This window comes from Dinoponera quadriceps, unplaced genomic scaffold (assembly GCF_001313825.1).
Source record: "Dinoponera quadriceps isolate SergipeBrazil2010 unplaced genomic scaffold, ASM131382v1 scaffold397, whole genome shotgun sequence".
Taxonomy (NCBI): domain Eukaryota; kingdom Metazoa; phylum Arthropoda; class Insecta; order Hymenoptera; family Formicidae; genus Dinoponera; species Dinoponera quadriceps.
The window spans coordinates 1,235,016-1,251,805 of record NW_014554705.1 but is presented as its reverse complement, the minus strand read 5'-3'; the positions used below and the strand labels follow the sequence as shown (position 1 = coordinate 1,251,805).

General features: G+C 41.4%; 3 protein-coding genes and 1 long non-coding RNA gene across 4 annotated transcripts; 3 read left to right on the top strand and 1 right to left on the bottom strand.

Moving 5' to 3' along the window:
• The first annotated feature begins 41 nt into the window (after positions 1 to 41).
• LOC106740917 lies at positions 42 to 949 on the top strand. Its single transcript, XR_001374139.1, has 3 exons — positions 42 to 219; positions 449 to 510; positions 839 to 949. It is a non-coding gene; the product is annotated as an uncharacterized LOC106740917 (long non-coding RNA).
• A 5,026-nt stretch (positions 950 to 5,975) lies between these two features.
• LOC106740938 (transcriptional regulatory protein LGE1-like) lies at positions 5,976 to 7,306 on the top strand. The gene is made up of 2 exons (XM_014612423.1): positions 5,976 to 6,041; positions 7,021 to 7,306. The coding sequence occupies exons 1-2, from the start codon at positions 6,027 to 6,029 to the stop codon at positions 7,297 to 7,299; spliced, it is 294 nt and encodes a 97-aa protein (XP_014467909.1). The 5' UTR covers positions 5,976 to 6,026; the 3' UTR covers positions 7,300 to 7,306.
• A 2,781-nt stretch (positions 7,307 to 10,087) lies between these two features.
• Positions 10,088 to 12,353, top strand: LOC106740902 (endochitinase A-like). Its single transcript, XM_014612367.1, has 2 exons — positions 10,088 to 10,102; positions 10,617 to 12,353. The coding sequence occupies exons 1-2, from the start codon at positions 10,088 to 10,090 to the stop codon at positions 12,351 to 12,353; spliced, it is 1,752 nt and encodes a 583-aa protein (XP_014467853.1).
• A 3,155-nt stretch (positions 12,354 to 15,508) lies between these two features.
• Positions 15,509 to 15,961, bottom strand: LOC106740901. The gene has a single exon (XM_014612366.1). The coding sequence runs from the start codon at positions 15,959 to 15,961 to the stop codon at positions 15,509 to 15,511; it is 453 nt and encodes a 150-aa protein (XP_014467852.1).
• Between the last annotated feature and the right edge of the window lie 829 nt (positions 15,962 to 16,790).

Sequence of the window (16,790 nt, the reverse complement as noted above, 5' to 3'; positions counted from 1 at the left end):
CGTTTTTTCATTAACTTATTATGTCTGACATACAATGATGATTTCATAGTTCATCTGATATTTCATTGAAGACTATCAACATTTAAAGTCTTTCACCCCTAACTGATAATTTTTGCGTATACATGTTTTAATTACTTTAATATAGAAATCACTCTAAGAGCAACATTATTTTATGTTCCAGATATTATTCGTCAAATTAAAGAGCATCATAAATATATTGTAAGTTTATATAAGAATTTTGTTAATCTATATTAATTATTTAATATATTTATATTATATATTATTTATAATTTTTCAATGATGTATACTTATGTGTATGCTTGAAAATGAAACCGTGATATTTGCATATCTATCGTCACTACCTCTGAGAACAAAATAAAAATCAGTAATGCATGAAGTTCTTTATATTCTTTAATAATCAATAATTTTTATATTGTATATGTTACAGAGTAGAATTGTGTTGCTCAAACTGATATGATGTTCGCATAAGTACAAGACGAAATATATACGGTGAGTTTATGTTCGTGTTACAATCGATCTATTTCTTACGTAAATTATATAGGCTGCGTTTGAATATTCATTACCAGTATTCAGTTTTCACTATCAGTATTGAAAATCTATACGTAACATACACTATAGATGTTTAATATCGGCAGTGGATGTTTAGTATTGGTTTAATTTCAAAACACAGCCATAGAATGATGATTTTTATTCACCATCTTTCGACTGAATTGTTGTGATTATCTATTATTAGCTCTATCTGAAACATAACTTCGCTATCAACTTGCCAGACAATATTTAGTACATTTTGAATTACAAATTGTGTTTTTGTTGACAGGTATGTTGGAATACAATGCGACGTGGATGTTATGGATGCAGCAACATTTGTCATCAATTAGAATATTCAAATATCTTTCTGAATCTTATGAATTATATATTCATTTTCATATATTGTCTTTATTATTTCCCGATACCTTCAACACAATTCTTTGTTAAATCTTTTCTTATTTCTCTCGTTTACGGCATTATTAGTCACTAGCTTAAAACATTGAAGAATTTGAGTATACACATAGAAAGCTTGTTAAATTAAATATTGAGTTGGGTTATTCGAAAAGATATATTTCAAATCATAATTTACTATTTTTATTTTAATAGTAAAAGTAGAAATTGTATATTTTATAATGCAATAAATGTTATATTTTATTATATAATGAATCAAAATTTATATAACGATTATATATGTTGTATAATGATTCAAAATTTTCTATCAGTAACATGTAATTTATGTAATACAGTTTATATGAAAATTAATAAAAAACGATATAAATAAAAAAATTCCTCTTTAATTCAAAATATAATGTCACTTACAACCATTATGACATTCAACCTTTTAATCAACTTTTCTCAAGAGGCTTATAACACTGATGACATAACGTACTTATTTCTGAAGTAGATACCCATTGGGCAATATGTAATCTCAAGAGCACAGTCGTGTTAGTTAGATAGACATTTCTTAAGTAACGCTTGTTCTTTCTATATTTATTTAACAGACAAATCTCAATAATAAAGCAGTTGAAACAATAATTAGCAATATTAATACAGAAATTTGTAAAACTGACTTCCTAACTTTTGAAATCGGAGCATGGATTTAATACTTGTGCGACACCTTTTCTATGCTTTTCTATTTCCACTGTACAAACGACGTTTTATAATCCGTATAAGAGATATGAGTAAACATTGTGTGAAGAAATCATTTTTTTATAACTTTCTGAGGAATCATATTGCTAAATATCGAATGTTAGATGGATAACATATTGCTAAATATCGAATGTTAGATGGAGATAGAAAGAAATTCGCTTTAATATTTGTCGAAATATTTGTTAAAATATTAACATTTTTATTGCTGCTCTTCAGCATACAAAAGAATTAAACTATATTTTTTCCTGTTATTTCTTTAGAATTGAAATAAAACCAGGATAAAAATGTAAGGTCGACTTCTGCGCGCTCGGAGATAGAGAATTTTACATCATATGCAAAAAGTGTCATGTTATACCTACACATACGTATTTGATTTACCTGTATCTTTACACAGAGTCTTATCTGAATACTATTAATATGAATGAAATTTGTGTGTTATATGACATATATTATCATGTTATTACTAATACGATTATAAAAATGATATTGACGAGGTTACTTACGAAATGCGATAAATTAAGCGGGGAGAACGCATCTTGAATAATAAGTATCTTGGCATACAGGTTGACTTATATTCTCGTGGTGTGGCTAAATGATCATTCTAGCATCTCATTTACGATTTAATATGTTCACGATTTTGGTAAGTCCTTGCGGACGATCCTAACGATATTCAGAATAATTATCGTGCTGATGTCAAAACCAAATGTCGTATTACGTACCGAAAGTTGATTTGAAAGCGAAGCCGACGTTTCTAGACTGCAGGCGATATTACAGCTTACTATTAGCTTGTTAATTAGATATGTTGATATATCCTAATTAAATTCGCAATCTTCAAAATCGCAGCAAATTAGTCAATCCTCTCATTTTCGTGATATAATTGTTGCGCTTTTGTAATATATTTACATCTTTGTTAAATCAGTCAGTGTTTTTATTATTGACTATTCCATATATAGGCAATATAGATAGATTTATTATGACTTCAGCTTACATTGCCAGGAAAGGACTTAGTTTACGTTTGTTCTAAAATTCATTCTTCCACACATTTGCACCCAAACACACTCTCCATATACTTTCTATTTATATTTTATCCAAACCAAAAGAAAACTAAACAACATACCCGTAGAAAACATTGAAAAAAACATTATTACACAACCCCATCTCCGTATCACAGAAATTGTATTTATTTAATATAGGCAGTATAATGTAGATAGATTTTTTTTCGTTTTATGAAGATAAAAGCCGAATGAAAGAAACAATTTTATTATCCCGTAAATATTTAGTTATTTAAGAATACAACGGTTGCCCTAGTTGTTTTGCGTTAAATTAACACATTACAAACTACGTACAGATATTCGTGCGTTTCAGCAAACTGAAGATAAAACCCGTTTTAAACTTTTCACCTATTTTCAAATTTCACTTGGTTGTAATGAAAGTTTTTCAAAAACAAAAAGTAGCGCGTAATGTGTTAATACACATATGAATTCAACTTTAATTTTAATAATAAATTAAATTGTGCAGACAACATCTCGACAACATTTATTTGCATTACGAAACTATTTTCATTTGTTCGCGACCTAGTAACGACCGAAAAAACACGGACAAAATTACGAGGATCGCAAATGCGTTGAAAGAAGCAAGAGACGAATGAAATGTTTATCGGCATAGATGTTTAACGAGTCGGTTGTCTTTTTGTTTACAAGAGCATAGAACGTAACGTCGAGTACGACCTAGTAATTAAACGTGATTTTATGCAAACGCGTAGCGCTTGTTAGCGCGTAAACTGCGATTTGAATTTGAATAAAACGCTATAGAGTCAGTAGCGAAAAAGAGATTTCGGTTTCAAGAATAGGATCATGGGAGTGGACCAACATCTGTTGCGTAATATACACCATTGCAAACCCGTATCCCTAAAATATTTAAGGAACAGTTTCTTTTTGATATGTAACCCGTTTACCAACACGTATCCTTGATCTTTTCCCTACGATGGAGATGCTTCGATCATTCTAGGTTGACCAGGATCCAAAATGGATTGTGACACTTCATTCTATCTTCACTGTGACCTACGACTAGGTAGGTAGAACGTGAATATGTATTTCTTCAAGTGCTAATAAATCTGCTTCTGTTGCTAATAAATACCAGATTTTGAATACGAAATTTCAAATTCAAAGCAGCGCGCCATATCCTTCAAACGTTATGCGAATTATAAACACATAGATACGGGAACAGTTGATAACATTTATTCGAACGCGGATATCGGCGATATTTTATCCCTTCTGATAATATTCCGATCATTAATGGATAAGTAAAATTACGTTGTTAGGTAGTTTATATATTTTACGTTACTAATTAATTATCATAAATGTTTGCAAAGCCGGGGCGTACCACATCTAGCATTCGATAACGATAACGATTTTGAACTGAAACAAATACGCGTGACTAATTAATTTTGTCGATGTCGGCTGAATATTTAACTAGCTTACGCGAGTACGGACATGGGCGACGACACAAGAGGATTTGCTATTTACAAATACAAGTATAATTCCGCGCGTAAATGTGACAACGTAGTATGCGTATAGTGAGGCGGCTGTGTCAGCAATTTCAGGGTTGGCAATGCACGGCATTATGTCGTTCAATAAAGCGCCGTCCGTGAGAAGCAATAAAGAAATCTTTATAGATCCTAAGATGATAATGTTATACTATGAAAACGCAAATTTTCAATACATATATACTTTTTTTTTTTAAGGTAATCCAAGTATCTTGAAAGAACCTGAATGGCTTCCACGCATGTATTTCATAAACTAGTTATTCATCTGTCGAGCCCACCCAGTGACGCAAATGGAACCAGGGACACTGAATTTAATTTTAGTTCACTGAAACTGGTTATATATGTTATTTAAACTTGCCCTGTCGGTTGAATTTCCCAATATAATAAAATCATCTGACTTTTAACACACCAATTAGGTCTACCTCTGCCGTATATATCTACATAATAATGTCAACCTCTTCCTGTTCAGAATTCGATACAATGATTATGTAGCAATATGTTACTTCTTGAAATAAAGTTGCACAATTGCGTAAAAGTGTTATTAACGAACATTATATATAAAATATGTATATGCGTGCGTGTTTGGATGTATGCAAATATCTAATAAAACTTTTTCTCAAACTTTCCCCGTTCAGATATCGATATCGAATAATTATATCGCAATACGCTAATCCTTAGAACAAAACTGCATAATTGCGTAAAGTTATTAATAGTAAATGTCATGTATAAAATGTGTATATACGTACGTGTATCGATATACATAGTAAGAATCGTGTTAAAAACAGTCTACTGAAATTTTGCGTTACTTTAACATGAGGGACGTGTTAAAAAGTATATAAATACAACGTTAAATTAACACTTTCAACTTCTCAACATATGCTACGGTTGTTATTAAATCGAATTAACGTTGCCGTGTAAACGTTGTCTGCGTTAATTTAACATTATATTTATTTATTTTTTAATACGTATTCGTGTATTTTATACTATATTCCCCATGTTGAAATAATATAAAATTTCGGTGGGCCATTTTTAACACAAAAATGTTTTACCGTGTACGAAGATATCTAGTAAAATCATAAGAGAGACATTTCGGGACAAAATACAGACATTTTGGATGCCTCTGGTCAATTCTACAATGGCGTACGGTTTAACGATGAATAACGACAAGTTCCGCTGCAATTCGATCGTTTCGACAATTTGCCGACACCGCCGTAAATAGACGTTACTCGCGGCGAACAATTCGTGCACCATCGTCAATGTTCATCGAGCCTCGTACGTCGGGAATTAGAACGAGCGTGCCGGGATAAGTACGGCACCGTATACAAGTAACACCGAGTTATGTCAGCATTGTAAAACACTTTCCTCTGCGTTTGGCCGATTGCCAAAGATTTCCCCGCCCCCACTCATAACGTGGGGTTTCATCTAACGATGGTACCGCGAGTACATCGCGGAATACTTGAATACGATGCGACGCATTCGCGCGCCTCGCTCTCCGCGACGAATGCGACGACGACGATGGCTACGCACGTTCGTGAATTACGTGTCAGGAGGCGTAAACAATACGGCGTCGTATAACAACCCCTACTATGTAACAACCGGCTCGCTCACGCACACACGCAACATATACAAATCGCGTCCTCGTGCATTGATCAATCGTCTAGTGAGGCCCGGTGGAGCGATCGGATCGACGAGTATATAAGCAATCGTCCGAAAAGCAAAGGCATCATTCAGTCACTGTTCATCAGCAACTGATCTCCTACGAACCAGACCAATCCAACCAACTATGAAGTGCTGGGTCGTAAGTATAACGCTGGATCTTCGCCGATATTTTCGCACTCACATTCGCCCATATCACGAGTGTCCATCGAGTCTGCACACACGACACACGACATACTGATAGATTTTCGTCTATAACTTATCGCACTTATTCGCTGATCGTCCTACACGCACCGATTAGCCTAATTACCGCATTATCACGATTATCCGTGAATCGATCGGCTTGATCAGCTGCACGTTCTAGTTCTGGATCAAGTCGCGATACATGTAGCTATATAGCTCTGTAATATTCGGCTGATCTCGCATGCCACTGATATTAACTGATTACCGGTAATTGATTTGTAATTTCCCCTTCCTTCGGAACACCGTCCCGCTATTTGCAGTTCATTCAATTGATGTGAGAATGTAAATCTTCCTCACACTGCAAGATTCATTAGACTTATGTTCTTTTTTTTTTCACAATTGCGGCTTATATCTTTTTCTTTGTGTCGGTCTGTTCCTTCTCAGTTTCACTTTCCAATTTGTACATATTTTTAGTTGAATTAATTATATTCATTGTATCAACTACATTCTCACGCAAGTGACTTCATGAATGCATGATACAATGAATGTGTATCGGCTAATTACAAAATTCTGCTCAACATTTCTTCGTCCCGTATATGCGTTCTGAAGTTACAAGTTACATAATATATTTTTATACACCGTTATTACATCATTAGGAAAAAGTACAGCTCTAATTCGGAGATCTCATATACATTCATCAAATCTAACTTTACTTAATAATATTATTAATATTGCAAATTAATTGTGTCGTAGCGAAATGTCTATAAACGTAGAGAAATATTTCAATATTTAATAACAGAAAATCCATGATTCCTATATTGATCTTTATATAGATAATCCCACGATAACACTAACAGTAATACGACATAAATCTTACGCTATTCGAGCTGATTAAATGGAAACGTCAGCTGCAAATTAATCGGAGATTACTTTCGCAGGCTATCGTTCTTATGGCTCTCTTCGCCATCGCTATGGCGCAGAAGGTGTCCAAACCCGCAGAGCAAGGATCAGAGAGCGATAGAGACAAGAGAGGATTAGGCTCGCTGTATGGACTTGGAGGATACACGTACGGAGGATATCCTTATGGCTATCACGGCTATCCTTACGGCTACCATGGCCTCCATGGCCTCCATGGCCTCCATGGCCTCCATAACTATCCTTATGGCTACTCCCGCGTCCCGTACTATGGCATCTACGGCGGCGGCTACTACGGTTAAAAATTGAAGACTACGGCTCTATAACGGCTCGTGATTAAGGACTGGACCATGAAAATCTCGAAAAACCTTGATCAAGATGTACATTCTAATCGATTTGGAAACTCTTGAGAACCATGAACGCAATATGTTTGAGTTCTTTGGCTATCAACGGTTGTGTTATATACTCATTGCATTAATAAAGTAAGATTAGATATAAAATGAAGATTTTCTTCGACGGATTCCTTTCGCACAAACCCGATCTCTCCTAGTATTTCTTTTTTTATACGATCTCTGCTTTGAGATTCAACAGTTCGAAGTTAAGTACTACGATGTTTGTATAGCTCGATATATCAACCAAATTGTTTCGAAGTAAAACTATTATTTCTCCGACAGATCAAGTTATTAACGGTTAACAACGGCATTTTCTTTATCCTGCTGGACATAGCGTAAAATATACAATATACTTCGTGATATATTTTTTCATTGTCTGAATTTATGAAGATACATCAGAGAATATTTCATTTACAATGCCATAATATTTCAAAATATTCATAACTTTCTAAATTTTGGTTTCTGAAACAAATCCAGTATAATCATCGCATATACACTTGCGAAGCATGTATATTATAAATAGTTCTCGAAAGCAGCGATAACTTTTCGCAATGACAATCTCGGCAGAAGATTATCCGGAGAGCGGACTTTCCTCAGGATGCTGCAAGAATTCATCAAAGAGATAACGTATTTATCTCGCATGGAAAATTCATTAAGCGATATAAACAACCGGCGGTAATTGCGGTGGATAATTAACGGGAAAGCGTCGCAAATTTTAATGACTACGAAAGCGCGTTAATCCGAATGTAATTTATGTAACCGCAGATCGTGCATATATCCGGCGTGCAAACGTCATTCTCACAGCGGGATCCGGCGAGTTCATCGCGCATACATTTGCGGTTTCATGTTTAATACGAGTACGTAACGTATGGTCGAGAATCGCAGCGCGAATTTCCAGACGGGATGCGGGAAAACGTCCGATCGACGTCGTTAAAAGAGCATGCCTGCGACGAGACGAGTCAAAGCTCGTGAATGCACGCGCGTGTTTACGGGGCCGCGTTAACGTTGTGTGTTCTGCCATTAATCGTGGACGCTACCGTCAAACTTCATTGGCACGACGTCGCCTATTGGCCTCGTTGGTGTCACAGGCAAAGGTAATAAGTAGCGACTGCGTGAGTAACGCGTTAAACGACCGCATGGTTGTTTTGTGTAATCTTAGATGAAAGTAGGTCGGTCTCTTTCTCTCGACAAGTTTTAATCAGTTAAGCATCTTTTCGCATCTTTCCTTGTAGCTACAATTCGAAACGTTCACATTGCTTCAACTGGATATTGGAAAATACTATTTTATTCAATAACATTTTGTGGAACAACACGAAGGGTAAAAAATGTACGAATATTTCACGACATTCTTTTCATCGCGATTATCGTATACAATCACATTGAGAAACTTGCAGATTTCGATCTGGCGATACTCATTGGAGCCGATCTCACGCGGAGGCGATTTGCAACATCGCGAGGCCTTCCATTGATCATTTAAAACGGTCCTTCGGAAAGTATATTCCGCAAAATTGAGTCGCCGTTTTAAGTGTGTTTTTTTACGATGCGTTTCACACTTTTACGCCATTCATAATTCAGCAGCTTCCCGAGTCCGAAATGCCGCTTACGGCATTCGGTCGCTGAAGGAATCGCGGGAACGAGCGGCACGCGCGTCGTTATTCAATCCGATGTCCGATTTTACGGAGGACAGCGGACGAATTCGTGTAACAGCGCGTCCGGGGTGCATCGAAAAGGCGGCGAAATCGACGCGAGCTCGCCGTGAATCTGATTTACGCGTAACCGCGCGTTACACAATACGACTGTATTCTTGTAAACGAGCACTTATTCCGTATTCTCCGAGACCCGGGACTTCGACGGTACTTTCACTGGTGAAGCCGAAGAGGAGCCGGCCGGGCGTGACGAGCATGCCGTATAAGAGCCGCTGCGTTTCACGCAATCGCGCGCGACCTCGTCGGAAGTTCACGGGACGACGCTCGTTTCCTCCCCGTTTCCCTATTGAGGGCATTATTTACGGGCGAAGCGCGCGAGCTCGCGGTGATGAATGAAAGTTCCGACTTTTTATCCGCCCCTGCATGCATTTCACCGCGGCAGCGCGGCGTACGGATTTACGAGGTCCTCTTTATCACCGCGAAACAGGAAGCCACCCCACGCAAGGTCGTGTTACGTGTCCTTCGTTAAAAGCGAGTATCGCGCAATTTCGACTCCGCTCTCCGCTCCCGCACGCTTCTCATATCGGTAGACTTTCCGTAGACTTTCGTCGCGTTTTGCTCCTCCTTCGAGATGCACGGAGGTCGCGATTCCCGGGCACTCGGGAATTGTTCGCAACAAGTCCTGGCAGACGGCCTCCTCGAAATTTTGATTATGGAACCAATGGGAATATACGACGTGTACTCGGCATCGATAAGTGTAACATCGCGGATCCGTAACAGTATTGCTTAAGTTCGATCGATGAAAGCCGGTAAGAAAGTCTATTGTAATTCGTGGACGGTCGCGACCCGATTGTATTTATACATGTGCGGGTACAGCCGTAGTCTTAGTCGGCGCGGACCCGTCCATCCTCGAGCAAATTAGCTTCTTGGCTCGCGTACTCTGATTCAATGTCGGGATCCCGCGGGAAATAGCACGGTTTCTTACTGGAGAAGAGACGTCCGGACAGTCTCGGTGCGGTGTTAAGTGCAATAAGGATTACACGGTCTTAAAAATGCGGCGCGTCACGGTAAGCCTGTGACTATGAAACTTCCTTCGGCTCGTGACTGTATGCTCTCCGTGCCATCCACCCATGTCTTACACGAAATTTTTTCACGTCTTCGTACCCTTCCTCGTCGGATAAGAAACTTTTGTGTGTTAATATTCATGAATTTTCCAACGAGAAAATCTCTCGTCAGTTGTGGCAACATTTTATAATCGAGTAAATTAACATGACAAGTAACAGCGCGCAATATACGAGGGAATTTTCCTCATTCTTTACACACATATATGTACATAATTTTCCTCTTGATATATTTCGAGACAGTGACTAAAAAACGCACGAGGATGTACCTTTATCCGCGTCGAAGGCAAGGAATTTTTTCAAAAGCGCCAAACGATGATCAGCTACATGAATATTTTGCGACAACTACATACACTGCGTGCGATCCTATTTTATCCTAACTTTTTCACTTTCGCTTATTGCTGCAATATTACTGTCGTTATTTAGTATTGCTTGCGTAATGTACTGCGTGATTTTTTAGATCATCTGCGTCTTCGTATTGGTGCTTTCGTCGAGCCTAGCCGAGCAGAGAGCCGAAGTGCAAGAGTCCAAAGTTACGAAGGTGGTGGACTTCGGCGAGGCCGAAATCAAGCCGAGCCCCGGGCGAGTCGACGTTCAACGGAAGCGAGACTCCGGATATTCCTACAACAAACCGAGTCGTGTCTCGTCGCATCCTCGGCTACGCTTCCAGGCGAATCAGCTCGGGGATGAAATCGCATCTAGGAGCCCCGGTCAGTTGAGCAGACCGTTCGCGAGATACGGGCCGCCGAGTCACTCGGCCCATCGTGGCGAACAGCAGCGAAACAAAGTACAGCATCACGTCAGTCAGCAGCAGTCGATCAGTTACGACGTCGGTCGGACGCAGCAGGAGGTGCCGAGCCTGATCAGGAACGTTGATTTTGCGGACGCGAATCCGATCGCTGGCCAGAATAACGAGCCCTTCGGCATGCACACGGCGAACTATCTGCCGCCGCGGAATCAGAAACTGCCGGCTTACTCCTCGGCGGATAGTTTCGCCTCGACGTACTCGCCGAGTTCGCCGGGTCAAGTTCAGAGCTCGCAGAACCTCGCGCACTCCCCGAATCATCAGATCTCCGACGCGGCGCTCTTCCTCTCTGAGAACGCCCGTGCGATTCAGCGATTGTACGGCGCGCCCGCGAGCAATCAAGATTTCGCGCCCAGCTACGAGCAGATTCAACGGCCGGGCGGCCAATTGGCCAACTCGGAGAGCACGTCGCCGAATCCCGGGGACTTGCCGAGCGCGTTGCCGCCGTACGCTTCGGGAACGCTGAACCCGCGGGAGACTCTCGAGCAGATCCAGTCTCTGGAGAAGGACCGGTTGATCGTGCAGCTGCAGCAAGCTCTGGCGCAGGCGCAGGGTAGCCCGAGCGTGGCCGAGGCGGCGGGAAGGTACGCTCAGAATCAAGCGAGTTTCCTTCCGAGTGAGGAACTTCTAGCCTCTGTAAAGCAGCAAATGAAATCGCATGCACCGACGACAGCGCGGACCGTGGCTTTCGCCGGCGGAAGCACAGCCTTTAGTCAGTTTCCTCTCCTGCCAGGGACGACGATCGATCCCCTGGGCCTCCCTCTTAGCTACGGCGTCCCGACTACCGCGCAGACCCCGACGACGACGACGGCCGGCGCTCCGTCCGCAGCCGATGCCGCCACTCAAGTAGCCTCCGCGCTGCCCGCTCCTGATCAGCCAGGCTCGCCCGTGGGAATTCCCGTTTACGGTGGGTTCCTGCCTGCTTTCATCGCCGGGAGCAGCTTTCTTCCTAGTTACGGCACGAACGTCTTCACGCCCGGACCGGTCAGGCAACCCTCCGGCTCGGCGCCTACTCACTTCGGCATACCCATTCCTACGGAATCGCCGCAGAAGCCGAGCTCGGCACCCTCGACGACGAAGCCCGTGTCCTCCCCTAATCGACCGGGAGTCGCGATCACGCCGGTGGTGCTGCCGGTTCAACCGGTACGACCCGTCGCGACGCCGGTGCACCCGGTGCAAGCCAACCCCCCCGTGGCGTCGTCCAGCGTGCAGCACTCGTACCTGCAGACCGCGCTGGTCAACCCCGTCCTCTACAAACCGGCCAAAGCGGTCTATCCGGTGTACTACTACTCCAACGTGGCTTACCAGCTGCAGAAGCCCGGCGCACCGAGTCATCCGTGGGGCTACGCGCCTTCATACGCGCAGGCGAAACCGGCGCAAATATGGAAATGAGGTGTTCCCATTCTTCGCGAACGGATCGCGCGATATTCAGGTTGGCTGGCTTACCCGCGCGGAAAAGAGAGAGGGAGAGATTGAAGAAGAAAGTACGGAGCACAGAGAGTCGCTATCATCGCACTCGCGTGATTCCGATGCGCTAATGACGCCGTATCGCCTATTAATCTTTTTCACCCAAACGATTTCGGTTTCTTCCTCCGGCAGGAGAGTTCCGAAAGAATCGCAAATCCTTCCCCCCCCCCGTTGCAGCGGTTCCCTTCGTTCGCCGCGGCAGGAAAGTTCCGGCATCGCCGCGACCGGAGAAATTTGTATTTCTCAGTGCACGAATCGCGGCAAGCGACACGCAAATGCGCGGACAACTTGTTTCACAAAGAGGAGGCTTCGTCGCCGCAAAATGTTAATTACGAAACGTTGAAACTAGAAAGACCAGGCGGGACAGTTTCGTCCGCGAGAAATCCGCGTGGCGAGGCTGCCAGTATCGCGGTTACTTTCCAGCCATCGTGAGTGACGATGAGATACGCGTTATCACGGGCGCAAATTCGATTATACGCGCATCGGATACACGCGGATGCGTCGAAGCCGACGCCGTGTTCCGTTCCTGAAGAGTCACTCAGACGGTCGCTCAATAGACAAGCCGTCCGGTGTTGAGCGTACGCGTACCACCATCTGTTATTGCGCCGGCTTCGAAGCGCCTTTGAGAAAGTGACATCGCGCAGGTGATAACGAGCGCGGTTGTTTCATTGTGGAGCGTCGCTCCGGGAATGACGAGCGAGTATTTCTTAATTGTCGATCACGCGCAAAGGAAATTGCCGTTGCCATTCACGCGAACCTCCGACGGCGTTGCTCGCACAATAGCGATCTCTGTTGCTTTCTTACGCGTTCCTCACGTTACCTACGCTACAGGCCGCTCGGACAAAGTGTCTTGCACGAAGAGTCGCGATCTGTTTTCCCCGATATCCGATGGTACACGCGTACTTGTCATGTAGAAGGCTCCTCGGCTATCCCTGAGAACACAAGTAAAGACAAAACCGCTTCGATTTTTCTCCCAGCCTCGGAGAAAGCAGCCTGTAACATTTCACGTCAGACACGAGCCATTATTATCGGCATTGAGTGGCTCGCCCGTCGAGGGTCGCTCCGGTGATACCGATAAGCCTCCGCACGGCGGTGTGGAATATCGCGGGGGTCCCTCCCGCGGTCTGCGAGCGTGTTTATCCTAGAACCGCATGTAAATACACATGTTCTATTTATTATATCTTGTGAAATAAATCTTTTTCTACTCTTTCGAGGGCGGCTCTTCTTTTGCGATATTTCGAGAAACCGCGCGCGGCCTACTGAACCCTGCAGTCGAACGTCCGAGATGGGCGCACAAGCTCGGCCGCATGTGAAACCGCACGGGTGTGTATCCCATACCACCGTGATGGAAAGTTGAGCCGAGAAAATGGACTGCCGTCACTTCCGGCACTGGATGGATCTACACAAGGAGACTCTCACTCGTGGTGGGCAGCGCTCGTGGCCGCGCGATCCATCGCCACGCCGCTCGATCCTGACCTCGAAAGTCGTTCGATCATTCCAGCCACGGTCAACGCAGCCGGGTTATCCGAGCAATCCCGGGCATACATAATATATCGCTGTCTGCAGGTGTACCGTTCGATTTCGTAATCTCTGCGCCCGTTCTTACTAGGGACGGTACGTCATGTGCAGCGCCGGCTCGATTCACAGATCGAGATCTACGGATCCGTAAGAAGGCAGAATCCATGAACGGAGGTGGAATGCGCGAGACGAGGCGCTCTCGCACCTTGTCTGTGTTAATGTTTATTAACACATTAACGGCGGGCGATCTCGACGAAAGTATGCGGCCGCCCGCCTCGTTTTTCGGCCTAGAGCGGGCGATATTTTGTGTGATCATAAAAAAATTTAGACTTAAAAAAGTTTATTTAAACTCTTAAAACTACGAGAAATATTAAAAAAGAACTAAACACTAATTACAAAAAATGTTTTAAAGTACATATTTATGAGGAGAATCTAGTATTTTTTAAGAGTGTGGTAATGTTGATAACACTCGCCACGGTGAAGAGGTGCATTGCAAAACTCGCATTTGAAGCAAGTCAACTTTCTTTTTTTATGTGCCGCACAAACTACGCAGTTTCGTTGGGCATATAGCTTTTTGCCTTTATTTTCTATCCGAATTAAGTTGTGCTTTTTGATGTCTAGCGAAAGACGTCCAGGCGGATCAATTTTATACCGTGGAGTCCGTGGTGCCGAGTTCGATGTACCACGTTGTGGCTCTTCAATGTCCATCAATTCCAGATCTTCGGTTTGTTTGTCAGTTATAAGACAGCGTGATAATTCTAACAAAAAATTTTTATATGGCAAGCTACTATTATTATGCATGTTATATACTAAATAGGAATTGAAAAATGCACAATTTAACAAATACATTACAGCCCGCTTGGACCACTTTTTTGTTTTTCGCAATATTGAGTAGTACGAAAGGTACTGGTCTGCCCTATCAACACCTTTCATATAGTTGTTGTATTCTATTACGCATTTTGGTTTTATTATTTTTGTCTTTGTGTGCCAATCTGTATTGGAGCTTTCTAATAGTTCACTCGAATGAATATTCGAAATCATCCTCACTTCTCTCTTTGACTGCCAAATTTGTACTAACACGTCTCCTTTTCTCCGGAAAATTGACTGTCCGCGTTGCAACTTATTATTTTTTAATTCATGTGGAAGTCCTCGGTTTACACGTATTGTTCCACAACTTCGTATTTTATGTTTTAAAAGAGTTTCGTTTATATCTACACTGTTATAATAATTATCCATAAACACATGATAATATTTGTCTTTATATGGAGTAAGAATATCTAATATTGTTTCCGCCAGTTTCCTTCCTTCTCCACAATACATTTTCATATTACTAATGTAGCCACTTTTCAATTCAGCCACAACTCTCACCAAGATTCCATATTTAATAATTTTCGAGGCATTGTAAACTTTAAATCCCAATCTTCCACGCCATGGTATGATGCTTTCGTCCAGTGAAATCTCTCTTCTTGGTGTATATACAGTATTGAATTTTTCAACCAAACTGTCATAAACAGGTCGAATTTTAAATAGACGGTCGCTCGATTTATCCATTTCATCGTTGTTCACAAAGTGCCACCATCTCCATATCTATCACGACTCATTGTCTTTGGAAATATTGGTGTTTCTAATAATGGATCTGTTGTCCAATATTCATCGATAGTATTTTTTGGAATTTGGCCCATTAGAATTAGTAATCCTAAAAATTTCTTGAATTCGCTAATAGTGAGATCCGTCCATTTTATCGCTTTCTTCTTTTTAAGGTATTTTTCGACGTTTTGATGGTGATATCGGTTAGTTTCTGTTACCATCATTTCGTAGAAATTATCATCAAGAAACACATCCAGAGATCCTTCAACGCCGTTCTGTGGTAAAATATTTAACCCCGTTCGATCCAAAAACGGTTCTATAGTAGGTGGAATGTCGACTTCAGTCCATTGAGGTATAATTTCTTCTTCATAATCATTTTCGCTTTCATCATCGCTAATCGGTAGTGGAAAAACTCGGGTCCTTCTCATAGATCGTATAGAACTATCACTATCACTATCGTCAATATCACAATCAAAAAAATCAATATCTAACCCTCTTTCATCGCAAGCGTTTCTTGCTTCATTGCGATCAGACTTTTTCTCGCTTCCGAAATAAAGATTATATCACTTCTCACTATTAGTCTATCTTCAATAAGTAGAGCGTTTCTTTTAAGAAGGGAAATCATTCGATTCATAGGCTTCATGGTAGAAATTTTATATATTTTTCGAACAGTTGCCGGACAGTTTAACTTCTGTCTAGTAACTGAGGAGTAAAACTAACTTGGGATTCCAATCGAGATACAACACTTTTTCTGCAGTTACTGCGCACAAAAGACGCGTAAAATCTGAACCCATTTACTGCGAAAACAAAACAATAAATGGACGAAAAAACTGTTCAATTGGTAAGCAAACCTGTTGTTCGAATGAAATGAAATTGAAATTAGCAGATATAAAGTGGGCAGTTTTGCCCTAGAAGAACCTGTGAATAAATCTCTATCGAGTTCTTGTTCATTTTCTACGAAGTATTGTTACTAACACGAATGCATTAATACTAGACAATAACTGGATGGGTGTCTGGGAAAATTATATTTCTATCAGAGTTATAGAGATATAAGGAGAGAGCTGAAAATGACCGAGTTTCTGTATGAAGATTCAAATCTACGAGGTGTTTAATGCGATTGTGCTTATTTTAGCGATATAAATTAGCGGAATAAATTAGCATATATTAGCGATAGGAATAAAAGGGTAATACGATCCAATTAGTACGAACATGACATTAAAACGATTATTCATGGACACTAAAAAAGTCGTCATAGCT

Excerpts from the sequence above, each read along its gene's own strand:
- LOC106740901 (XM_014612366.1), bottom strand. The coding sequence starts at position 15,961 with ATGAGAAGGACCCGAGTTTTTCCACTACCGATTAGCGATGATGAAAGC.